The sequence below is a fragment of the Lactuca sativa genome, chromosome 4, assembly GCF_002870075.4.
Source record: "Lactuca sativa cultivar Salinas chromosome 4, Lsat_Salinas_v11, whole genome shotgun sequence".
Classification (NCBI taxonomy): Eukaryota; Viridiplantae; Streptophyta; class Magnoliopsida; order Asterales; family Asteraceae; genus Lactuca; species Lactuca sativa.
Window position 1 is genome coordinate 359,447,824 of NC_056626.2, and position 27,757 is coordinate 359,475,580.

General features: G+C 39.2%; 1 protein-coding gene across 1 annotated transcript; it reads left to right on the forward strand.

Moving 5' to 3' along the window:
* The first annotated feature begins 22,412 nt into the window (after window positions 1-22,412).
* On the forward strand, window positions 22,413-24,316 carry LOC111909890 (F-box protein SKIP2). The gene has a single exon (XM_023905660.3). It carries the CDS (start codon window positions 22,451-22,453, stop codon window positions 24,092-24,094), a length of 1,644 nt encoding a protein of 547 aa, XP_023761428.1. The 5' UTR covers window positions 22,413-22,450; the 3' UTR covers window positions 24,095-24,316.
* Window positions 24,317-27,757: the final 3,441 nt, after the last annotated feature.

Genomic DNA, 27,757 nt, shown 5'->3' on the forward strand with positions numbered 1-27,757 from the left:
ACTTTTTAGCCTTTATGATCTAAATGAAAGTCATAGTAATTTTTAAACCGAGAACTTTCATAAAAAGAACGTCAAAATCTGACTTCGTATGAGGAAGTTATGATTTTTCTAAGTTTCGATATAGCAGTAGACAACTAAAAACTCGAAATAAAGATTGAGTGATTTTTAGTCGACACAACCTAAACGAGAATCGAAGGTCTCATCGATAGTAGTACAACAGTAAAAAGACAGACGAAAACGGACGTTGAATAAAGAAGTTATGCATTTTTAACGGTCTTATCCTATCCCGGCCTGTTAAAAATATAATAATAAAAATAAATTCAAAATTAGCCGACAAAGTCTAGACGAAAGTTGAAAAGCATAATTTCACCTACGCGTGGATATAAAGAACGTCAAAAACAAAGTTCGTATGCAAAAGATATGAATTTTACAGCGTACTAGACCTGACAAACACGTATCATTCATTCTTGACACGTCCGAAGCCCAGGTTCCAATCTGATGACTCCTCGCTGGTACGCCCCGCGTACTGAGCCGCCTCGGTGTATGCCCAGCGTATCGAGGACTACGTCGAGCATAGTCAGCAGCTTCGCATGCTATAAATAGAGGCTGAGGGTCTCCGAATTTATGTTAGAAATTTCACACTCTTACACCTTATACTCTCTCTAAATTTACCGTATTGACCCTTGAAGTCCTGGTATCAATCCCGACACCTGAAGCAAGTCCCGACGCCCCGAAATTCCGTAGAAAATTATATTTTCAAGTCGAAACTCTGCCCGTGTAAGGCCGGTTTTCAACTAAATTCCCCGGTTTCGTCGCAGAGAGTCATATTTAGAGCCGAAGTAATACCCCGGTTTCGTCGCAGAAAGTTATTATTTCGGGTTATTTTCCCGTGTTATTTTTTTATTCGCTATTTTTAATAGCAAAGTAATACCCTTGACCATGTGATCAGTGAAAGGACTTAGATTCATATTGGTACTGGTATGTAGCCTCTGGCCATGTAGAACATGTCTCCGTAAGACAATGATTTCTATTCTATGGTGTTGGCAGAAGGTTAGACAGTGCTATAAGCCTGAAATCTACCAAAACGTTAATCTGAAGTTGTATGTCTTCTGTACCATTTGGGCCAAAGATTTATTGATGTATATCAAGTATGGAAATTGCTAGGTCTCATTGATTGTATATCTTTGAATCAAATCAATGATTGATATGGAAAGTTTGTCACATGATTCACATATGCCCTTGTTGTTCCTTGTTCCTCTTTGCTTCTGCCATATTGAAGTATATATATGGCATAACGTTATATTGTATCTATTATTGAACTCACTAAGCATCACCGCTTACCCTCTCAATGTTTAACAAATTGCAGGAGATAAGCATCCAGTATAGTTATATACTGATAGAAGATTTTTGAATAGTTTGAAACTATTGTATTGATAGTAGATGTTTGAAAAGTTTGAAGCTATTGTATTTTGTACTCTCATATGTATAAAAACTATAGGATCCTGGGAAGTTATGTAATATATAACACTTTGAAATAGTCGGTTTGTATCCAGTAGTTTGTAATCACTTTATCAATATAAAATATTGTTTTTATGAATATGCATGTAGCATGTTTTGGAGTAACAATTGTCAAGTATGAAAGTGTGGGTCTTTCAATCATGGTATTGGAGCGGTGGTTTAAGTGAACTAAATTCCACGGATTGGTATTTAGACTTAAACCGTCAGAAGTTCAATATATGAACGGATTTAATAGGAGTATATGGATACAAACCGTAGGAAAGACTTAAGTAAAGTATTAGGTAATAATAAATCCTAATATTCTAAAATACTATATTACTCCAAATTTTCAGAAGAATGGTTGAAAAGGAATGTAGCCATACCCCTGAGGTGGGTGGAGGTCCTCAACCTGGTGAAGTAAATACTCCAGTATCTCCTCGTGAGGAGCGACTATTGGGTAAACTTATTGGTATTATTCGACAGACTTACGAAGAACACAAAAAGAATGGTGATAAAGGAAAAGAGAAAGCCACTGGAAAATATTCAAAAGGGGAGGTGAAGCCTCCCTCGTTCAAAGATTTCAAGAGTAGTGTTGCTACGGAGTTTTCAGGTATTCTTAATCCCATTGTTGTTCTTACCTGGATCCAGAACACAAAGAAAGTGTTTCGTATTTCTCATGTGGATAATGAAGACAATGCTAATTATGCTTCTGCTATCCTCGTCGGAGAAGCCTTGGTCTGGTGGGAAGCCACATATGAAGCTCTCAACGACTATGACCAGGAGAATTTATCCTGGGAGATGTTCAAAACTCGTTTGCTAGAGAAGTATTGTCCTCTAGACATGAGGAGGAGATTGGAGAAAAAGTTTCTTGAGCTTAAGCAAGAAGGAATGACCGTGAATGAGTATGAAACTCAATTCAATCAAAGAGCATGGTTTGCCACAAAGTATATCCCAACTGAAGACGATAAAATTCAGTTATTCTTGGATGGACTGCGGTATGAGATCTGCAATTTCGTAGCTAATAAGGATGTTCTGTCCTTTGACAAAGCTGTTGAGTATGCTCGAAAGCGTGAGCATGACTTAGAGATACGTGGTGCCACTTTTTCTGTTCCAAAGCATCCACGATCGATCAAATTGTTCTTGTTTCCTCTATTCCACCAGCTCGATCTGTTCAATCTGATTCTAATACAAGAGAGCAATCTCAGAGCGTCGTTCGTGGTCGTGATAGATCACAATCTTTTTCTATTTAATCGCCATCATGTCGCATTTGTGGAAGGAATCATCCGAGCCAATGCAAAATAGACAAGGAATCCGTTGTCTGTTATGGATGTGGAGAAACGGGTCACATAAGACCAGCTTGCCCAAGGAATGACGTTACTTGTTATGCATGCGGTATTACTGGCCACAAGAAGCGTTTTTGCCCCACTCTTACAAGTCAAATGGCGGGGAGTCAAGCTTCCGTTCAACAGCCAAAGAATACTCTAAAGGAGGAGGTGCCAAAAGCTAAGGGCCGTGCATTCCAGATTACCATAGAGGAGGCACACGAGGACCCGAATGTTGTGACGGGTACATTTCATGTCAACTCTAGACCTACTCACATCTTATTTGATTCTGGTGCCTCAAATTCTTTTATGTCTCATGAATATGCACATTCTTTTCAAATTGCTTGCTATGCACTCATGCAACCATTTTATATAGATACCATAGGAAGTGTATCATTACTTGTTGGTAAAGTCCATAGAGATTTTGTCTTGGAAATTGAAGGTTATAGTTTTCTTGTTAACCTTATTCCCGTCTTCTTTCCCAACTTTGATAATATTATCGGCATGGAATGGTTGTTAAAGAACACACTCAGGCGTGAAAAGTTTCTTTGTGAAAACTTATAAATGGTGACTTGGGAACTACGAGACAATACTTAGGACAAGTATGAGTAGGTGTGAATAGTAGTAGAGGCCTATACTACTGGAAGCATAGGACTCACACTTGGATCAGGGAAAGTCACAAGGTTACCAAGAAACTAGTAATTGATTCCGTTTTTGTTCAAGTATGTCATTACCTTCGTTTCGGTGATGACTAAGAAGATGATTTTCATTCAGACCATAATAGTCGTAAAGAATCGAGTCCGACTAAAATAGATCTGCGAAGTGAGGTGATTGGTTCAGAGAACCATGTCTCGTGTAGTGACGGAATTTTTGTCAAAGAATTGAAGAATGAGATGGTCGGACAGAGAGAACAATTCAAACGGTAGAAGATATGCTTTGTGCATATGTCTGGGAGTTGGTGCACGTCAAGTGGAAGCACCATCGTGGCCCAAATTATAATTAGGAAAATAAGAATGAGATAAGAGCGAAATATTCCCAGTGATTTTTATCGTTATGATTTCGGGGACGAAATCCTCAAAAAGAGGAGGTATTTGTAACATCCACGTTTAGTTATCGTGTTATGTATTTTTAAAAAGTGAATAATATTATGAAATATTATATGAAATTCAAGTATTGAGCTCTAACAGATGGATTTTACTAGAAATGAAGTAAAACTATGTTTAGAATCAATCGGAAAATATTGGAAGTCTTATGAGATTCCAATCAAAAGACAAATATCGAAATTTAACAAGAATATAAATTATGAAATAAGTAAAATTATATTATTAAAAGTTGTAAAGGATCTCGTTAGAAACATTTAGGCGAAAACCTCATCGAAATCCGAGTTATAGCGAATAAGTTATGACCAATCGAAGATCCGTGACAAAACCGGCACGACGCCGAATGACATAAAAAGTGAGCTTTCAATAAGCTACTTTTTAGCCTTTATGATCTAAATGAAAGTCATAGTATTTTTTAAATCGATAACTTTCATAAAAAGAACGTCAAAATCTGACTTCTTCAAGGTCACCATTCAAGAATGCGTTTTTTATGTCGAGTTGATGTAGGGCCCAATCTTTAATTGTAGCAAGGGATAACAGTACATGAACAGTATTAAGCTTAGCAACAGAAGCAAACGTCTCTTGATAGTCAATCCCGTAGGATTGAGTGAAGCCTTTACCAACAAGGCGAGCTTTAAATCTCTCAATGCTCCCATCAGCCTTGTGTTTAACAGAGAAAACACACTTGCAACCAACTGTTTTCTTTCTAGGTGGTAAATTGGTAAGTGTCCATGTATTGTTTTTCACTAGAGCATTAATCTCATTTTGTATAGCTTCTTTCCATTGAGAATCAGCCAATGCCTCCTGAATTGTGTGAGGAATCTGTATGCTATCAACAGCAGAGACGAAGGCTTGATAGTATGGTGACAATGTTTTATAGGACACAAAGTTGCCAATTGGATGTTCTGTACATGCACGAACCCCTTTTTGCAAAGCAATAGGTATATCTAAATCATCGTTGTGATCAACATTATCATGTTTAGAATTACCTGATTGACCTGGTTCAGATTCGTGGTAATCCTCAAGATGTGTTGTGTGCTCTATGTCTTTGCCTGGTTGCTTCCTTCATGTATACACAAGAATTTCTTTTTCTTTTCCAGTTGGTTCTTGGCAAGGAGATGGAGCCATGAATGGAGGATGGGAAGAGTTTTCCATGGCTGGAGTTGAAATAAAAGGAATCTCATCGTGAACACCGAAGGTTTGAGTATGGGAACTCTGATCAGCATCTGGAGATAAAGTATCGACACTAGGAATAGAGTCCCAAAGATGAGATTTGTTTATATTCTCCCCCTGAAGCTCAGATTTGTAGTAAGAATGATTTTCAAAGAAGGTAACATCCATAGAGTTGTATATTTTTCGTGTTGCGGGAGAATAACATTTGTAACCCTTTTGATGCGATGAATACCCAATAAAGATACACTTAAAAGATTTGGGATCTAACTTGCTACAACTCTGAGAGTGATTGTGTACAAATGCAATGCAGCCAAAGACTTTAGGATCAAGAAGACTGATGAATTTTGTATGAGGAAATAACTTCAAGACAGATTGACATGGAGTTTGCAAGTTAAGATCCCGTGAGGGCATTCGGTTTATAAGGTAGGTGGCTGTGAGAACAGCTTCACCCCAAAAGTGTTTAGGAACTTGAGTAGAAAACATGAGAGATCGAGCAACTTCAAGGAGATGCCGATTTTGTCTTTCACCTATTCTATTTTGCTGAGGGTTGTCTATACAGGAGCTTAAGTGTAGGATGCCGTGTTGAGTGAGATAAGGGCTAAGAATAGAGTTGAAGAATTCTTTGTCGTTATCCGTCTTAAGGATTTCAATCTTGGTGTGAAATTGAGTTTGAATCATAGAATGAAATTTTTTAAAAATTTCACCCACTTCTTATTTGGAATTCATGAGATACACCCAGGTTAACCTAGTGTGATTGTCGATAAAAGAGACAAACCATTTTTGTCCAGTTATAGTCTTAACTCGTGAGGGACCCCACACGTCGCTATGAATTAATAAAAATGGTTTGGAAGGTGTGTAGGGTATACTATGATAAGTGTTTCGAGTATGTTTTGCGAGTTGGAAAATTTCACAGCAAAGAGAGTCGGGACTTTTATTAATAAACAATGAGGGAAACATTTTTGACAAATACCAAAAATTCGGATGACCGAGACGATAGTGCCATAACATGATATCACTATCTTTATTTGAACGATACTGGTTATTTAAAGAGCACAAGCTAAATTGTTGAGATGTCCCGACAGAAAGAGCGTCATCTTGTAAGACATAGAGCCCATAACACGTCTTAGCACTGCCAATCATCTTCCCCGAACCCAGGTCCTAAAACACACAAATATCTGGGTAAACCTTAGCCACACAATTGAGTTCACGTGTAATTTTACGAATAGATAGTAAATTATATTCCAATTTGGGTACATAAAGAACAGATTTGAGAGTTGGATTTGGGTTTATTTTGACTGAACCCACACCGGCAACTTTGGAGGATGTTCCATCTGCAATTTTTACTGTGTGATGTTTTGAACTTGCATGAAACTCAGAAACAATGCTCGGATTTCCTGTCATATGATCTGATGCTCTAGAATCAAGAATCCAAGGGTTAATATGCTTTTTAATGACCATAAGGGCTAATGAATGGTTACCTTTAGTGGTCAACAACCCTATACCGGGAGTGGTGTTTGGTTGAATGGACTGACTTAGAATTTTCTGAAGTGCCTCTAATTGTTCTTTGGTGAAAGGAGATGAGTTTGATGTGTCCCCTTTTCCTTCAACAACACTTAAAGGAGTAACAGCCACATTTCCATGAGTTTCTTTGTCTTTCCATGATTTTGGTTTCCAATCAGCAGGTTTTCCATGAAGTTTCCAACATGTTTCTCGATAATGTCTAGATTTACGACAATGTTCACACCATGGTCATCCCTTATGTTGTCCCCGGGCAGCAAGAGCAGATGAATCTTGAGTTGATGGATTAGGGGAAGCACCAAGCATGACCTTTTTCCTACTCTCTTCCTGTCGAACCTCTGAGAATGCTTCCTTAACATGAGGAAGAGGCTTGATACTCATGATCCTACTCCAGACTGCATCAAGTTCTTTATTGAGTCCATGAAGAAACTTGAAAGTTCTCCTTTTTTCAACGATATTCCGGTATATAGTAGTGTCATCAGTACACTTCCAGAAATAGGTTTCAAATAGATCTAGTTGTTGCCAATACCGAGTAAGAGTGTTAAAGTATTGTGTGACAGAGGTGTCGTCTTGGCGGAGGTCATAGAGGGCGGCTTCAATTTCGAAAAGTTCTGATGTATTTTTAGAACTAGAGTAGGATTCTTTGACAGCATCCCAAAGTTCTTTTGCAGTCGGATATAGAAGAAAGTTTTCTCCTATATCATTATTCATAGAATTAATCATCCATGACTTAGTCATGTGATTATCAGCCTTCCATGTTTTGTACTTTGGATCATCTTATTTTGGAGTCTCAATCTCTCTAGTAAGATATTCCTCCTTTCCTTTTCCACCAATATACATCATCACAGATTGTGACCATTGAAGAAAGTTATGGCCATTAAACTTGTGACTGGTAACAAGAGATACGGCTTCATTACCGTGAGAGGATGAACCAGAGATTTTGAGGTTATTGAGGGTAGAAGGATGTGAAGAAGCATCTGATGTGAGACTATTTTTTTCATGAGCCATGAGTTCTGTTGAAGAAAGAGATTGATAGAATAAAGATTGTTGGAAGAGATGAAGGTGAAAAAGAAGCTTCTAATGCTCTGATACCATGAAGCTTTTGGAATGAATTGATCTATTATTCAACAGAAGAAAAATGCCTATTTATAGGCTGATTACAGAGGATATCCTAGCTGTACAATCAATGTTAATTCCTGTAAATCAGGGATTCGACCTATAATTCAGGGATTTACAATAACTAAGATTATTCAGTAATTAATACACATAAATCTACAAGTTGTAGCTTTCAAATGATAAAGGTTTACATGCAACATAATATTAAAACTAATAGGTTAAGCATAATATGTTAAAAGTTAAAAATATAACTTTGTAAGTAGAAGTATATATATTCTTTTAATATTGAAATTTAGTTTATATATGATTACACTTTAGGTTTGATATTTATTTAACCTTATTAACCATCTTATAATCATTATTAGAAAGAAATTAAAAAGTCATGAGAGTTTCAAATGAATGTGGTGAAAGGAAAAATGCTTCCTTTATAAGTATAGTAGATGAATTTATGTGCGTTGTGCAGTGTGCAATTATCTTGTTTAAAATCATTGTTTAGTTGTTAGACGTTACTATGACCAAGTTAATAAAATTCATCAAGGTCCGGATTAAAACACAAGAGCTTCAATCTAAAAGAAAAACCTCTACTAAGTGGGCTAGTGTCACATTGACGTTTAATTAAATATACATTTATGTTTAGGTTTTATATCTAAAAATGTACATAATTTTTAACTATTAGAAAAATAGTCTTATGATATTTTGATTTATGGTTGTGATTTAAAACCATTTTTATTTTAACCAATAAGTTATATGTATATATTTGGTTGAAAAATGAAGAGTTGGTTTGAACTTAGACTAATAATTGATTTTAATGTATTAAATAAATCAAATTAAGGAGCTTAAAGTGAATGATTTAATTAAGTTAAAAAAAACGAGTATGTTTGGTTAATTACTTGAAAGATCAAGAGATTGTGTAACTTTCAAATGAATATTTTGCATTAATATGACATTTATTATAAAAAACTACAAATTTCCTTAAAAACATCAATCCATCATCCCATTAAAAACTACAAATTTCCTTATAAAGCGATAAACTCATCAGCGCATTAAAGTGAATTTCTACATCTCAATATGAACTTCAACACAAAAACTTGCATATTGTTCAAAATGTGAGGTAATCTTCAAATTAAATATTCATTAAATCTCAGAGTGTTTATAAATAAGTTCAACAAATTATGCATATCACATTTCAAGCAGGGTTAGAATCATAAAATTTGAAGTTAAATCCTCACCCTTGATTGCTCCATTCACCAATTCAATTTTACCCTTAATAATATAAACTTATAAGAAATGGATGGTGTAGAGTCTTGCCTTTCAAAAAATAATTGCTCATACCTGTATGCTCAATAAAATATTGCATGTGTCAATTTTTAAAATAGATGTTACAAAGTTCTCAAACCTAAGAGCTACTTTTATTCACGATTACAAACACAATATGTGAACAAACCAACAAAAAACAATTGTTTTGATTAAAAACACAAAATGCATACCTTGCTTATTATAGATTATTGAACTTCAATATTATATTGACAACATAAGACTTTCATTTACATCAAAACAGATAACAAATGATCACTAATTAGACAAAAGAAGTATTTTGTTTTGGTTTAAGATATTTGTTTCTATAGAAGTAAGTATTTATAGGCTAACTACATTTATGTGAAGGGAATTTCAAAAGTCAAATTAAATCCTATAAGTTGAATAGTCTTGGAAGTTTCAAATGAATGAGATTCATTACATTGAAGGTGAAAGGGTGTGGGAGTTTCAAATGCATGAGGTGTTGGCAAATTTTTATGGGGGTTTCAAATGCATGAGATTCAAGGAAAAATAGCTTCGTCATAAAAGTCCAATTATTATTTTATTGCAATTAATGTGTTTGACTCCTTACTCTGATAATGTTGATTTAAGAAAATCATTGCATTGATCATTTTCAAGAATATGAAACATGTGAATGGATAACAACAATCGAATTAAAAACCAAGAGATACAACTTGTAGAACAAACCTACAACAATTAACAATGATAAAGGGTAAAGTTTTTGGCATCATCTATAAAAACATCAATGCATCATCTCATTAAAAACTACAAATTTCCTCATAAAGCAATAAACTCATTAACTCATTAAAGTAAATTTCTATATCTCAATATGAACTTCAACACAAAAACTTGCATATTGTTCAAAATATGAGGTAATCTTCAACTTAAATATTCATTAAATCTCAAAGTGTTAATAAATAAGTTCAACAAATCTTGCATATCACATTTCAAGCAGAGTTAGAATCATAAAATTTGAAGTTAAATCCTCACCCTTGATTGCTCCATTCACCAATTCAATTTTACCCCTAATGATATAAACTTATAAGAAATGAATAGTGTAGATTCTTGCCTTTCAAAAAATAATTGCTCTTACCTATATGCTCAATAAAATATTACATGTGTCGATTTTTAAAATAAATGTTAGAAAGTTCTCAAACCTAAGAGCTACTTTTATTCACGATTAAAAAGAAAATATGTGAACAAACCAACATAAAAAACCAATTGTTTTGATTAAAAACACAAAATGCATACCTTGTTTATTATAGATTATTGAACTTCAATATTATATTGACAACATAAGACTTTCATTTACACCAAAACAGAGAACAAATTATCAGTAATTAGACAAAAGAAGTATTTTGTTTTGGTTTAGGATATTTGTTTCTATAGACGTAAGTATTTATAGGCTAACTATATTTGTCTGAAGGGAATTTCAAAAGTCTAATTAAATTCTATAAGTTGAAAAGTCTTGGAAGTTTCAAATGAATGAGATTCATTACATTGAAGGTGAAAGGGTATGGGAGTTTCAAATGCATGAGGTATTCGCAAATTTTTATGGGGGTTTCAAATGCACGAGATTCACGAAAAAAATGCTAACTTTATAAGTATGTATGATGTATGATGTATGATGTATGATGTAGGATGATATGATGATATGATGATATGATATGATTATATGATTATATAGATATACATAGATATCATTATGTGTTTTATATAAATCTTATATTGCGTTTTAAATTATTAAATAAAATATTATAGGTGAAAAATATTACATATAAACTAAAATTATAACTACGAAAAAAATAAACTAAAAGTATATAAGTAACTAAAGACTAATATGTACTATAAACTTGAACACTAAATATACTATTGATGAAGAGTAAGACATTATATTTGATTTTACATTACTATCACTATTATTATTATTATTATTATTATTATTATTATTATATATATATATATATATAATGTTAAGTTTATTGTAAAGTTAAAATATTATAATATAGATTTTAGTGTAAGAAAATGATTTAGGGATAATGACTTAAAAGGGTAATGTATTTTTCGATTTGTACACATTTGGTCACTGAGTTTTTTTTCGTCCACATTTACCCTTCAACTTGTTAAACTGTACACATTCAATCCTTATGACCGGCTACTCCAGGTTAGCCGGTAAAAATGACTTAATAGGGTAATATGTTTCTCATTTTGTACACATTTAGTCCTTAATATTTTTGTACACATTTGGTCCTTAATTTTTTTTTTTTTGCAAAATAAGTCATTTTTGTTTTTGTACTCATTAAGTACTTATGAATGGTTTCTTTAGGTTTTTCTCACAAAATCTTACGTGGGAAATTCATTAATGAAGTGTTTGCACCTTTTGATGCTTATGTCCATTGCGATCTCGACTACTTGGTTGCTTAGGTCATGTGTTCTGAATGTTATAACTTCTTCATACGATATCAGATTTTAACGATCTTTATACTTATGCGAACAATCTTTATATCCATGCATTCGTATTTTAGTCTAATACAACTTTTATTTAGATTATGTAACACCGAAATTTTCAAACAATTTTTCACATTTTAAAAACATATTTTCATTCATAAACATTATAAAATCTAATCGTTTCACATATCAATCCAAATAACACATCCCAAGATCATAATGTATAAAAACTCCTCGTGTGTGTACTGATCATGCCGGCGCCTTCCCACGATCCTCACTGGTACCTGAAACACATAACATCAGACACTATAAGCATAAATGCTTAGTGAGTTCCCTAAAATACCACATGCAACACATATTAGCCACTCGAGGCTATAACTCTGTATAACCCTCTGGTCAAAGTGTCTCAGTGGGACCCTCCTATCCCATAACTCTGTGGACCCTCTGGTCCTAACTCTGTGGACCATTCAGTCCTAACTCTGAATCACATATAGCACAGAATCACATAGATAACACATAGCATACAATATACTCTGTCACATAACCCTAATTACCACTCTAGGTAAAGTATAGTGAGAAGACTCACATCCGGTAACTCGGTAAACCTCGAACTCTGAAATACCGCACTAGTCTCCGCCTAATCACATAAATAATTACTCTAATTATTAAAACTTCTAAAGGCTAGGCTAACCCCTCTCTATAAGTTCTCCAAGAAGGGTAAAAGACCATTCTACCCCTCTAATGGCTCATAAGTCCAAACACTGACTAAACCCTAAAAGTCAACAAAAGTCAACAGTCAACCTTTGACCCGACTCGTCGAGTGCACTCGGGCGACTCGGCGAGTCCAAGCGGGTCCACTAAGTCCTTCTAGCCTCTCTTGGCTCGTTGAGTCATCCTTCCACTCGACAGGTTCCACCTGTCACGAATCGCGGGGCAACCCCGACTCGACTTGTCAAGTCCACTTATGAACTCGGCAAGTTGCCTCCATGATCATACTCAAATAACCTTCTGAGGTCAAATCTGTTTCTCTAATCCATAGATCTGACCTTCCCAAGCATAATAATCACGTAAAGGTCGAATATTGGTACACATGCAACAACCCCAAAGCTTCCTTTGGTGAAATAACTACTAAAAGGGCAACCTAAGCTCATTCCCTCCATGAAACCACATAAAGCAGGTTGGCTAAGGCTCTCTGGACCTTGTCCAGATCCAGAGTCTATCACTCAATGGGACAACATAAGCATCAAATCAAGCCAATAAAGGGTATAGAAAACCCTAAAATTCAAGGATCCCATACTAAACAGAAAAAGGGATCGATTTTCTACCTCAAAGTTGTAGATCCAAGCTGGAAACCCACTAAAATGCAATCCTGTTGACCTCCTTTCGCTGGAACACTTTCTCCTTTGCAAAATCACACCAAAAATGATCAAAAAGGCTCAAACTCTCTCACAACTTGCTCACAATCGCTAGGGTATCTCTCTCTGGACTGGTAGCCGCAAATGGAGGCCATAAAGGCCTTTAAATAGGGCACAGACCCCGAGAATTAGGGTTTTAATCCACAGCGCGGACTCGTCGAGTCCACCCTTTCTGACTCGTCGAGTCCGTTCATTAATCCAGTCAGCAATCGCGGTCCTACTCAACGAGTCTACGACTCAACTCGTCGAGTCCCTCTGTTTTCTCAAAAATAAAATGATAAAATATAATACCTGGAAATACGGATGTTACAATTCTCCCCAACTAGAATCAGACTTCGCCCTCGAAGTCTTACTCATCAAACAACTTCAGATGCTGCTCACGCATCTCTAACTCCGGCTCCGAAGTCAGCTCAGACCCTCTACGATGTTGCCACTGGACCTGAACCAGGGGCACCTCCTTGTTCCTCAGAACCTTGATCTTCCGATCCACAATCGCAACTGGCCTCTCAACATAATTCAGACCGGCATCCACCTGAATATCCTCCAACGGTACCACCACCATCTCGTCGGCTATACACTTCCTCAACTGAGACATGTAGAAGGTATCATGGATCTGACTCAACTCCGTAGGTAGCTCCAGACGATATGCTACCCTGCCTACCCTCGCAGTCACCTTGAACGGACCGATGTACCGGGGCCCCAACTTGCCCCTTTTCCTGAATCGGATCACTCCTTTCCAAGGAGATACCTTCAGGAGTACAAAATCCCCCACCTGGAACTCAAGCTTGGATCGTCGCCTATCCGCATAACTCTTCTGGCAACTCTGAGCTGTCAATAACCTTTGTCTGACCTGATGTATCTACTCAGTCGTTTGAAGCACTAACTCAGTGTTGCCCATCACTTGCTGCCCGACCTCTCCCCAACATACGGGAATTCGACACCTCCTCCCGTACAACAACTCAAAGGGAGACATGTCGATACTCGAATGGTGGCTGTTGTTATAAGAAAACTCAGCCAACGGCAAATACGTGTCCCAACTTCCTCCGAAGTCCATCACACATGATCATAGCATGTCTTCGAATGTCTGAATCGTCCGCTCACTCTGACCGTCCGTCTGTGGGTGGTATGCGATACTAAAATGCAGCCTTGTACCCAACTCCTCATGGAATTTCTTCCAGAATCTGGAAGTGAAACGCACATCTCGATCTAACACGATCGAGATCGGCACTCCATGCCGCGATACCACCACTCTCACATATAACTCTGCCAGCCTCTCAGCAGGAAAGCTCTCACTGATAGCAAGAAAGTGAGCGCTCTTCGTCAGCCGATCAACAATCACCCAAATTGCATCAACTCCCCTCGTAGTCCTCGACAATTTGGTGATTAAATCCATGGAAATATGTTCCCACTTCCACTCGGGAACCTCAAGTGGCTGCAACTTGCCATGCGGATGCTGGTGCGCGGCCTTCACCCTGCGACAGGTCAAGCACCTCTCTACGAACCACGCGACATCTCTCTTCATACATGGCCACCAATACTCCCTCTTCAGGTCCAAATACATCTTAGTGGCCCCGGGATGGATCGAGAACCTCGATCTATGTGCCTCCTCCATCAGAATGGTATGTGCCCCGCCTTCATACGACACCCAAATCCGACCCTGAAATGTCATAAGCCCACGGCTATCGGCAACAAACTCAGATATCTTTCTGATCACCTGCTCTCTTTTGTGGTTCTCCGGTCTCATGGCCTCTACCTGGGCCTCTGGAATGGTGTCCAACACCAGAGTCATCACTGTCAATCTCAAACAAACATCTCGTAACGGGGCACTCTCTGTTCTGCGACTCAGGGCATCGGCTACCACATTAGCCTTGCCCGGGTGGTACAGGATCTCACACTTATAATCCTTTACCACATCCAACCATCTCCTCTGGCACATATTCAGGTTGGGCTGATCCATGAGATACTTCAAGCTCTTATGATCTGTGTATATGGTACACCGGACCCCATACAAATAGTGACGCCAGATCTTGATGGCGAACACCACAGCCCCCAACTCCAGATCGTGAGTGGGATATCTCGTCTCATGAGGCTTCAACTACCTCGATGCATATGCTATCACATGACCTCTCTGCATCAGCACCGCACCCAATCCTGATATCGACGCGTCAAAAATACACCACAAAATCCTCCATCCCCACCAGAAGGGCTAATACTAGAGCTTCGCATAAGCTTTGGCGAAGCGTCTCGAATGAGGCCTGCTGCTCTGGGCCCCAATTGAATGCTACGCCCTTCCGGGTTAGCCTGGTGAGAGGAACAACAATCTTGGAGAAATCTCTGATAAATCTCCGATAATAGCCGGCCAACCACAGAAAACTCCAGATCTCTGAGGGGGATCTCGGCACCTCCTAACTCATCACCGCCTCAATCTTGGCCGGATCGACCAATATCCCATTCTGGTTGACGAGGTGTCCTAAGAACTAGACCTCTCATAACTAGAAATCGCACTTGGAGAATTTGGCGTAAAGCCTATCTGATCTCAGAACTCCGAGGATCTCCCTCAAATGTTCCTCATGATGCTCTATGGATCTCGAATACACCAATATGTCGTCGATGAACACGATCACTGAACGATCCAACATCAGCCTGCACACCCTGTTCATGAGATCCATGAACGCCGCCGGTGCATTGGTGAGCCCGAAAGGCATCACCACGAACTCGTAATGCCCATAACGAGTCCTGAACACTGTCTTCGGGATATCCTCCTCACGCACCCTCATATGATGATATCCAGACCTCAGATCAATCTTGGAGAACCAAGACACTCCCTGCAACTGATCGAATAAATCGTCGATCCTCGGTAAGGGGTAACGGTTCTTGACCGTCAGCTTGTTCAACTCCCGTAATCAATGCACATCCGGTGTAAACCATCCTTTTTCTTGACAAAAAGGATCGGCGCTCCCCACGGCGAGCTACTCGGCCGTATAAACCCCTTTCCCAGCAGCTCCTGAAGTTGCGAGGATAACTCCTGCATCTCTGGAGGCGCAAGGCGATAGGGCGCCTTGGTGATAGGCACTGCCCGAGAACCAAATCGATACAGAACTCCACCTGCCTCTCGGGAGGCACACCCGACAACTCCTCGAGGAAAACATCCGGGAACTCACGCACTATCGGGACCTCATCGACCGACCTCGGTCTCTCTGCATCTACTCTCGTATCCACCGCATATGCCACAAACCCACTACAGCCCTGCTGTAGGTTCTGCCTCGCTCTAGCGGCCGAACAAAATGTTGACCCGGAACTGGTACCCTCGCCATAAACCGTAAGAACTCCCCCACTAGGGTCTCATATGGTCACCAGCTGCCGCTCGCAGTCGATAACCACACCAAACCTGCTCAACTAGTCCATGCCCACAATGACGCATACATCTCCCATCGCAATTAGGACCAAATCAATTGGAAACTCAACGCCGAAGATCTCGAGTACACATCCTCGGATCACATCAGTGGCATACACCACTCTCTCGTCAGCTATGGAAACTCGCAAAGGTCGACTCAACGCCTCTCGACCGATACTAATATGATGACTAAAGGCTAACGACACAAAAGACCGACTCGCACCCGAGTCAAATAACACCAAAGCAGGTACATAACTCACAAGAAATGTACTTACGCATATCATAATATAAGCATAACACCACAAATTCAAAATAAATAAATGAAAGAACACATACCAGCCACAACATCTGGTGTTGTGCGGACCTCCTCCGCTGTCAACTAGAAGGCTCTCCCGCGAGCCTTTGGCGCCTCGGCCTTCACTGGCCGACTCTCGGTAGCTTGAACAGCAGCAGGTGCAGATCCCTGCGATGCTCCCTGGGATGACCCCCGCAACTGCGGACACTCGGCCTTCCAGTGTCTGGTCTGGTTGCAGTGAAAACAGACTGCAAACCCCTTGGGGAAATCCTTGGCCATGTTCCCCTCCTTGTTGTACTTGTAGCAAGACCCTGCTCTACAAACCCCCTCATGACCCTTGCCGCACTTGTCAAAAGTGCGGCCCTTTTGGTTCCCTGATCTCGAATCGGCGGGCTTGGCCCGTTTGGCTGCCGGCTGGGACTGAGCCGGCCGCCGATCCCTCCTCTGAGACTCCGCCTCCTCTCTAGCCTGAGTCTCCAGCTCTATCTCCCTCTTCCGAGCATTTTCCTGGAGCTCGGCAAATGTCCGGTACGACGAGTTCGCCACAAACTCTTGTATGTCCTTCCTCAGAATACTCAGATACCGACTCATACGTGCCTGCTCGGTAGACACGTGCTCAGGGCAGAACATCGCCCTCTCATGGAACATCCTGGTGATCACAGTAACAGACTCAGTACCCTGCTTGAGGGTCAGAAACTCCTGGGGCAATCGCTCCCTCTCCACTGGGGGAACGTACTCATCATGAAACATGGCGGTGAACCTCTCCCAGGTCACCGCAACAAGATCAACAGGCGAATAGTGCGTTGTAACAAACTTCCACTAGTCCTTCGCTCCCAAGCGAAGCTGGTTCAGCGCGAACTGAACCCTCAGATGCTCCGGACATGAACACATATAGAAGCATCCCTCAATATCAGAAACCCATCTGATCGCAACAATCGGATCCTGCGTCCCATCAAACTCTGGTGGCTTCGTGTTGCCGAACTCTCGGAACAGCAACGCATCACCACCCTGAGGTCTAACAGCAGCAACAGCTGCGGTAACTGCAACGGCTGCAATCTCTGTAACCGTTGCGTATCTCTCATCAAAAGTCTCAATCAGCGTGGTCTTAATAGACCCGAACATCTCTGGAATCCCTACGCGGATGGCAACAGCCACCTCCTAATGAATCAACCTACGGATCTCCTCTTCACTGACACCACTACTCTCAGGTGTGTGGCGTGTCCCAACCATGATGTCTCTCTGAAATACAACACAAAATATCAGAGACTCGCTCAAGCGTACACACACTCGATATCCCATTCCTACTCGATCCCTGGTACCCTAAGGAGTCTTACTTGGGCTGCGCAATGATCCGGTGTCTTCAGTAGTACTGGCCCAATACTACCATCCACACCGCATCATTATTCACCCCAAGTCCTCCTCCTTGGATTCCAAATCCCAAGTACTCTACTCTCACCATGCATAGTCTACTCTCTAGCAGATCTCTCATAGCTCCTCGTTGCTATCTACTCACTCTCACGAATCTCCTAGCAGCAAAACCCCTAGGCTAAGGCATCACAAATCAGGCCACTCTAGTCCTAATAAGAATACCTAGCCTACTCTAGCATGCATAACATATTATTTCATATCTCATAACACATAATATAAGGGTATTTTGGGAAAATCACCGTTCGGGCGCTGGCTGATCGTACACACTGCTCTGTTCTGCTCTTTTCAAAACTTTTACTCTTTGAGAAAAATTTTGTGATTTTTATTTGAAAATCTCTCAAATCCTCAATTTGAGTTCAGATATGCCCGAAGGTGCACCCGAATCCCTCAAACCAAGGCTATGATACCAAATTGTAACACCGAAATTTTCAAACAATTTTTCACATTTTAAAAACATATTTACACTCATAAACATTATAAAATCTCATCATTTCACATATCAATCCAAATAACACATCCCAAGATCATAATGTATAAAAACTCATCGTGTGTGTACTGATCATGCTGACGCCTTCTCGCGATCCTTACTGGTACTTGAAACACATAACACCAGAAATTGTAAGCATAAATGCTTAGTGAGTTCCCCAAAATACCACATGCAACAAATATTATCCACTCGAGGCTATAACTCTGTATGACCCTCTGGTCAAAGTGTCTCAGTGGGACCCTCCTGTCCCATAACTATGTGGACCCTCTGGTCCTAACTCTGTGGACCATTCAATCCTAACTCTTAATCACATATAGCAAAGAATCACATAGATAACACATAGCATACAATATACTCTGTCATATAACTCTAATTACCACTCTAGGTAAAGTATAGTGAGAAGACTCACCTCGGGTAACTCGGTAAACCTCAAACTCTGAAATACTGCACTAGCCTCCGCCTAATCACATAAATAATTACTCTAATTATTACAACTTCTAAAGGCTAGGCTAACCCCTCTCTATATGTTCTCTAAGAAGGGTAAAAGACCATTCTACCCCTCTGATGGCTCATAAGTCCAAACACTGACTAAACCCTAAAAGTCAACAAAAGTCAACGGTCAACCTTTGACCCGACTCGTCGAGTGTACTCGGGTGACTCGGCGAGTCCAAGCGGGTCCTCTGAGTCCTTCTAGCCTCTCTTGGCTCGTCAAGTCATCCTTCCACACGACGGGTTCCTCATGTCACGAATCGCGGGGCAACCCCGAATCGACTCGTCGAGTCCACTTATGAACTCGACGAGTTACCTCCATGATCATACTCAAATGACCTTCTGAGGTCAGATCTGTTTCTCTAATCCATAGATCTGACCTTCCCAAGCATAATAATCACGTAAAGGTCGAATCTTGGTACACATACAACAACCCCAAAGCTTCCATTGGTGAAATAACTACTAAAAGGGCAACCTAAGTTCATTCCCTCCATGAAACCACATAAAGCAGGTTGGCTAAGCCTCTCTAGACCTCAAAAGATCCGGATCCAGAGTCTGTCACTCAATGGGACTACATAAGCATCAAATCAAGCCAATAAAGGGTATAGAAAACCCTAAAATTCAAGGATCCCATACTAAACAGAAAAAGGGATCGATTTTCTACCTCAAAGTTGTAGATCCAAGCTGGAAACCCACTAAAATGCAATCCTGTTGACCTCCTTTCGCTGGAACACTTTCTCCTTTGCAAAATCACACCAAAAATGATCAAAAAGGCTCAAACTCTCTCACAACTTGCTCACAATCGCTAGGGTATCTCTCTCTGGACTGGTAGCCGCAAATGGAGGCCATAAAGGCCTTTAAATAGGGCACATACCCCGAGAATTAGGGTTTTAATCCACAGCGCGGACTCGTCGAGTCCACCCTTTCCGACTCGTCGAGTCCGTTCATTAATCCAATCAGCAGTTGCGGTCCTACTCGACGAGTCTACGACTCAATTCGTCGAGTCCCTCTCTTTTCTCAAAAATAAAATGATAAAATATAATACCTGGAAATCCGGATGTTACAGATTACTCCTAGTAAAAAATAATATATTTTTTACTTACGATTTTTATATCCATATGCACAGGCGGATTTAGCCTGGTCCCGGTGTTGCACCGGCAACACCTGTTTTTTCTGTCCGTAGTGGAAAATTTTTTGATTTTTTTTCGTTTATACCTATTTTTCATGTATCAGCAACACCTATTTCATCTCAGCAACACCTACTAGCTATTCCAACGTCTGCCCCTACCATTACGTTTTTCATGAATGCATGTATGAATGTTTTTTTATAAAATCGTAAGTAAAAATATATTAGATATTAACGAGAGTGATCTTAATGAAAAAATGAACACGTGAATATAAAGATCGTCAAACTCTGATATCGTATGAAGAAGTTACAACGTTCAGAATACAATACCAAAGCCAAACCACAAGACCTACGCAACCAAGCAGTCGAGATTATGTTGGACATAAACATAAACAACCCCAAATACCTCATGAATGATTTTCCCACGTAAGATGTCGTAAGAAAAACTTAAAGAAATCATTCATAAGTACTGAATAAGTACAAAAAATGACTTATTCTGAAACAAAAAAAATGGTAAGGACTAAATATGTACAAAAATATTAAGGACTAAATGTGTACAAAATGAGAAATATATTACCCTATTAAGTCATTTTTCCCGGCTAACCTAAAGTAACCGGTCACAATGACTAAATGTGTACAAGTTGAAGGGGTAAATGTGGACGAAAAAAAACTCAACCAAATGTGTACAAATCAAAAAATATATTACCCTTTTAAGTCATTATCCCAATAATTTAATATAGGTTTTAATGTTCGAATGAAGATGCTATTAATTGACAAATTATTTATATTATTCGGGCATATTGTTGCTGCATGTAATTTAGGCCTTGTTTGATTTCATTCTGACCAGGTCCGGTCAGAGGTTTTATCTGACTTGGTCCTAGTCTTGCTATTTGATACCAATATTAGAGCTCTTACTCGGTCAGTAAATGGCTAATGAACGGCTGACTGGACCTGTAAAAAATAAAGCCTGACCGAGACTGAAATCATCTTCTCCCTCGTATGCCCTTCTCTTTCGCTTGCCAAGGCTTCCTTCCTTCAGCCTCCCACCTCGTTCCTTCAGGTCTCCTACCTGGCTCCTCCTCCAGAGTGGTAAGAATTTTCCTGTTTTGACCTAATAAACAGGTTTGCAATTCCCGTCTCTCTATAAAATTGATTCTTTGAAATCGATTTTTTTATATGCTTGAAATCGATTCTTCAGTTCTTTGAAATTGATTGTTCAATGTGTTGAAATAGATTTCGAATACATACATTGCTTCCTTCTACTTGCTTTTGAGACGATTCCCAATAAGCTTAAAGCCCAAGTAATTAATCGATCGGTCCTCTTATTTCCCTGAACAGTAATTCTTGAAATCTTCATGAAATTATATATGGACGAGTGTTCTGGTTTGCTTGTTTTAAGTGTATTTGGCTTTATTTATGTTTACATTTGATCCAGGTTTATTTGGTATTGTTGCACAGTACAAAACAAATTGCAAGAACAAATAGAGGTATAGTGTTTCTATTTGCTTACAACCTTTACCATGGGTTCAAATTCAGTTTTCTATGAATTCTTTTATTTTTTACATTTAGAGAATTGGAAGTGATAGTAGTAATTTTGGTGTTGTCGCAAAAGCTTGAAACAATTTAGAAGATACACATATATAGATGCCAACAAACATGGAAAATGACTTGCAGGTCGAGGGATGTAAAAACCCAAAAGAAATTGAAAAATGGGTAGAATGAAGCTGCAAATATGGTTGTCACTTGCTAGTTTGGTGTGAGGCAAAAACAGTCATCAGTCCATAGTATGTAAAATAGACAAATGAAGAGAAGTTGATGAGAAATGACCAAAGAAATTTGGATGTTGTCTATTGAAATTACATCATGACACAAAACAACCAAATTTTGGAAAATAGAAGAGAAGGGTAAAATTGTCATTTTCAGTATTCAGTATAATTAGTCAGAGCCATAATTGTTAGAGCCATAATCAAACAACAGGGTTTCAATCAGAGGTAGTTCCAGTCAGAACTTCAGACCCAATCAGACTCTGACTCAATTAGATCTTACTCGGTCAGAAACTATCAAACAATCTCTTATTTAGCCGTTACCAAAAGCCCCTGGTTTTTACCTTTATATTTACACAGTTTGTTTTGGATGTAATGTGATATCCAAAGTTTCTAAACTAAAATTTAAAAATTTACTTAGCCGGTTACCAAAAGCCCATTAAGCTGTTTGACGGGTCTTCTCCTAACCCGTTTTCCACGAACCCCCTTTTTCAAAATCCATATGTATTAAACTTCCTAAATCGAAGAAGCAAAAACAATAATTAACCATATTACTTCCATCTGGATGGGCCAATCTTCTTCCTCCCACTCGTTGTCGCCGGCGGGGTCAACCCACAACCACCAGCGGTCCATCACTAGGTCATTCACTTCTTCCTCTGCCCGATCGGAGATTCTTGGTTTTAGGTACTCCAAAGAGGAGGCGTCTTTTGATTTCCCGGATGCAACCACTTCTTTTATCGACTATACATCTGAAATTCCCGATGATTGTTTAGCCGTAGTTTTCAAGTTTCTTGGTGCCGGCGACCGGAAGCGTTGCTCCCTTGTATCGAGAAGATGGCTGCTCGTCGAAGGCCAGAGTCGCAACCGCCTTGCTATAGACGCTAATTCGGGACTCATTCCTTTTATTCCGTCAATTTTTTCTAGGTTTGATTCTGTTACCAAACTCTCGCTCCGATGTGATCGTAGATCTGTTAGTATTGACGACAACGGATTGATTATGATATCTCTCCGGTGCCTTAACCTAACGCGGCTGAAGCTGCGTGGATGCCGTGAAATTACCGATGTAGGTATGGCGGCGTTAGCTGAGAACTGTAAGGGATTGAAGAAATTCTCTTGTGGATCTTGTATGTTTGGTGCTAAAGGAATGAATGCGCTCCTCGATAAATGTTCATCTCTTGAAGAACTCTCGGTGAAGCGTTTACGCGGCATCAACGACGGTGTAACGGCGGAGCCGATTGGTCCTGGTGCCGCTGCTAAGTCGCTCAAAACCGTATGTCTCAAGGAGCTTTACAACGGCCAGTTTTTTGGCCCGTTGATTAGCGGTGCTAAGAACCTCAAAACCTTGAAACTGCTCCGATGCTTAGGCGACTGGGATAGCTTGATGGAAATGATCGCTGTTCCAGAAAATTCTCTTGTTGAAGTTCATCTCGAGAGGCTTCAGGTGAGCGATATCGGTCTCTCGGCGTTATCAAACTGTTCAAAACTCGAAATCCTCCATATCGTCAAGACTCCAGATTGTACTAATGTCGGAGTTATTTCAATCGCTTCACAATGTAAGTACTTAAGAAAACTTCACATCGATGGCTGGAAGACAAACAGAATAGGAAACGAAGCTCTAATCGCCATTGCAAAAAACAGTGCAAACCTTCAAGAACTTGTTCTAATCGGAGTTAATCCCAGCTCAATAAGCCTGGAAGCCATTGCTACAAACTGTCAGAAGCTTGAAAGACTAGCCTTATGTGGAAGTGAAACAATAGCAGACACCGAGATTTCTTGTATTGCATCAAAATGCGTTGCTTTAAAAAAGCTTTGCATCAAAGGCTGTCCTGTATCCGATGAAGGGATCGAAGCTTTCGCATGGGGTTGCCCTAATTTGGTCAAAATCAAGGTGAAGAAATGCAGAAACGTAACATATGAAGTTGGTGATTGGCTAAGAGCTAGACGTGGATCATTAGTAGTCAATTTAGACGTTTGTGCAGTTGAAGCTGAAGCTATGGATGCAAGTGCTAGTGATAATGGTGTTCAAGAAGACATGGAAATAACCCACGTGGCAGTTGCTCAACCTCATCCTCTAGCTACTAGCAATAGTGTTCGAGGTTCCATTTTCAAGACAAGATTCGGGCTCTTTGGTGCAAGAGGTATTGTAACTTCTACTTTTAGAAGGTTCTCAAATGGTAATACCAATACCAGTTCTAATGGATGCTCATAAACTGTATCTCACTTTCTAAACAGCATTTGAATTGATCAACATTCAACACCTGTTTCTATTTCTTTCTTTCTTTCTTTCTTCTTCTTCTTCTTCTTCTTCTTCTTCTTCTTCTCAATTTCTGATTTTTTATTAAAAAACACTGTAACTTGTAGCAGAAAAAGGGCAAATGTAGCCACAATTTGTAATGGGTTCTGATGTTAATATATGTTACATTTTCTTGTACTGATGTTGTTTTCTGAATGTTAATGAAAAGATTTTTGACCCAAAGTAGTTGACTTGTTCAATTTCTTGTGATTTTTATTTTACAATTTGGTATTGGTTTGCTATCTGTTTTTTGGCACTTTTCTTCATCCATATCAATTCTTCAAGTCGATTTTGGTCTCTTGTGTAACCTTGTTCTAATTTCGTTAATTTCTTCACTTACAACGCCACAACCTCTCATACACTTTCGTTGATATCCATTTGGTTGATTTTTGACCAAAACAATATTAAAAACGGTTTGTTTTTTCGAAGAGTGTATTTTTTCATTTCTTTTTATACAACATTATATAAATTCAGTTGTCACGAAATTTAGAAAAAAGTATATATACAATCCAAACACCTAACAAACTTCATAAATTTGTCTGAAAACCTTTACCGCAGAAAAAGTGCTCCATGATTGCAAGATGAAATTCATACAAAATTATTGTATATATTTTCTTTTGATTTCAACATTGGTATAAGTAGTGGGATAACCACACAACATACTACATAATAATACTAATCAGGTATACTTAAATCTATTGGATAACCTTTCTTGTTAATACTCATTTTCTTCTTCATTCTATTGGTTGTTTAAAACCTTAATCCATCTGCCTTCTTTCTTCCTTTGTTCCTTTTTATCTATTGCAGAATTAGGAAAGATGCGATAAGGGATACATACACACACCCTTTAGATAGATTTTTGTCTTTCCTTTATATATGCTCATTGTAACACCGTAAATTTCCAAACAATTTTTTCATTTAAAAATCACATCAATTTCATTAACACAACCAAAAAAATCCCCAAATATCGATTTATCAAAAACACATGTTCATTAATTGTTTAAAACACAATCCAGGATCCTCCAAAACATATCTTCAACTCGTATGTGTACAATCAAGCCGGTGCCTTCCCGTGATCCTGAGAAGTACCTGAAACACATGACACCCAACACGGTAAACATGAAGCTTAGTGAGTTTCCCAAAATACCGCACATATCTCATTAGCCTCTTATTGCTATACTCAAATAAGACCCTCCGGTCAATGTGTCTTAGTGGGACCCTCCGGTCCCACAACTCGGGTGGACCCTCCGGTCCTAACTCAACAAGCTTAGAATAATACACAACATAAATCACATAGACATAATGCAGGATATCACAATACTCAATATAAGCACATAGACCCTCCAGTCACACAAAATTACCACTTAAGGTAAGTATGGTGAGAAGACTCACCTCGTAAGAAATTGAATAACCTCGAGCTCAAATCACCGGTCTAGCCTCCGCCTAACACATACGATAATTATTTCTAATTAATAACGGCTCTCAAAGAAGCTGGACTAACCCTTCTCCAAACTCACAGAAGGATAAAAGACCATTTTACCCTTCCAAGACCTTAATAGTCCACAAATTGACCAAACCCTAAAAGTCAACTAAAAGTCAACGGCAGCACGTACGCCGCGTGTACCAGCCCTCTATGTTGGGTGTACTCCATCGCCATGCATGCATCGGGGATTCTCAACCCTACGTTACACGTACTGGGATTACACTCAGTGTACGTCCCAGTTTTGCTCTTCCTACTCATTTGGTCTTAATCCGTTAAGACTTTAGCTCAAATCTCAGATTTGGACTCCCTAAAGGCTCATACTCCATAAAGTCTATAACTTTAAGCCTTTGCATGGCTGATAAAGTCACAAACACCAAAAGTCTCACTCTCTATTCTCAAGAATGCTCATATCTCATGCATTGGTTGGTTTAAATGTCCAAGCCTCGATTTTTATGACTCTACACCACTAAAAACGCTCAAAAGAGCCGATAATAAACTCTGGACCTCAATATCTCATAAAGCATCCAACTTTGGGACCAAAACCCTACAATGAACTAAAATGATGCACAAATCAAAAGGTTGAGAAAGCTTTGAGCTTTATACCTCTATCTGAAGCTCCAACCACAAATAAGCTCAGATCCAAAGCCTGGACTCCCACTCCTTCCACTTCAAAGCTGCTTCTTCACTCCAAAGAAACCACAAGAACACTTAAAAGCTCACAAATGGACACACAAGCTCAAGGGACGAGAAATTAGGGTTTGAGATGGTTGATGTCTGGGAATGGTGGCCAGAAATGAGGTCATCATGTCCTTTAAATAAGGACACACCCTAAATTAGGGTTTTCACTATGGGCCTAGTATGCCCAACGTACTCTCTGGTACGCCAGTGTAGTAGGTGGCTTCCGTGTCAAAAACACGCACATGAGTACGCTGAGCATACACACGCGTACGCCCCGCGTACTCATTTACCATGTTTTCTCAAATAAAGGGTCAAACTTGACAATTACCGAAAGAACAAGGGTTGATGAGGTATACATGATCTAGGGATGTTACAATTCTCCCCCACTAGAATCAAACTTTGCCCTCGAAGTCATCTCCTGGAATAACTCTAGGTACTGCTCGCGCATCTCGGACTCCGGCTCCTAAGTCCACTTGGACCCCTTCCGATGTTGCCATTGGACCTGAACCAAGGGCACCTCTTTATTCATCAAGACCTTCACCTTCCTATCTAAGATCGCTATCAGCCTCTCGATGTAATTCATGTTGGATTAATGTCTAAGTCCATAACTATATTTGGTATGTACTTGACCCGACCCGGCATGGTCCATTTGGGTTGCACTTCACCGACACAATTTATATGGATAATCTTTTGAGAATAGTATGTTTACGATTAATATTAATATATTATAAGTTCTAATATATTAATATGGAATCGTATTATTTAATTAGTATTGATCAAGAATTAATTTATAATTAATTAAGTGATCAAAAGGAACTAATTAAATATGGACTCTTATATATATGGAATGGGCCAAGTTCATTTAGGTTGGGCTAAGCTTTCATGGATAGTCCATGGAGTGTTTAACCCATGGATCCTAGGAAATGAAAGGTCATGGGTATTAGGGTTTAACCCTAATCCTCCATACTATATAAAGATGTCTTTGGTTGGTGAAATTAGCACTAGTGTGGATACACTAAAGAAGGGCTAGCCAATTTCACTAGAGAGAACCAAGTAATCATATTCTCTAAAGTATTCCAAGGTGTCTTGGTGATTTGTGATTCCACTTGAGGCTTCCACACTATTGGGGCTAAGCTCTTAAAGCTTGAAGACATCAAGCTACATCAAGAGGTATGTATTCTATCTTGTTACATTCATAGTTTTTGTATGCTAGATTAGGATAATACCTTGGATGTTCTTATTTGCATGTATAATAGAGAAAACATAGATCCAAGGTATTTAGGGTTGCATGTACACTTAGGAAGTGTTAGAATGCTCAAAACCCAACAGTGGTATCAGAGCCACGGGTTGTTTTCTGTTATATTGATGCAAATATTTTATTTTCAAAGTTGAAAAAAAAAAAAACATGAAGTTTGTCA

Excerpts from the sequence above, each read along its gene's own strand:
- LOC111909890 (XM_023905660.3), top strand. The coding sequence starts at position 22,451 with ATGGGCCAATCTTCTTCCTCCCACTCGTTGTCGCCGGCGGGGTCAACC.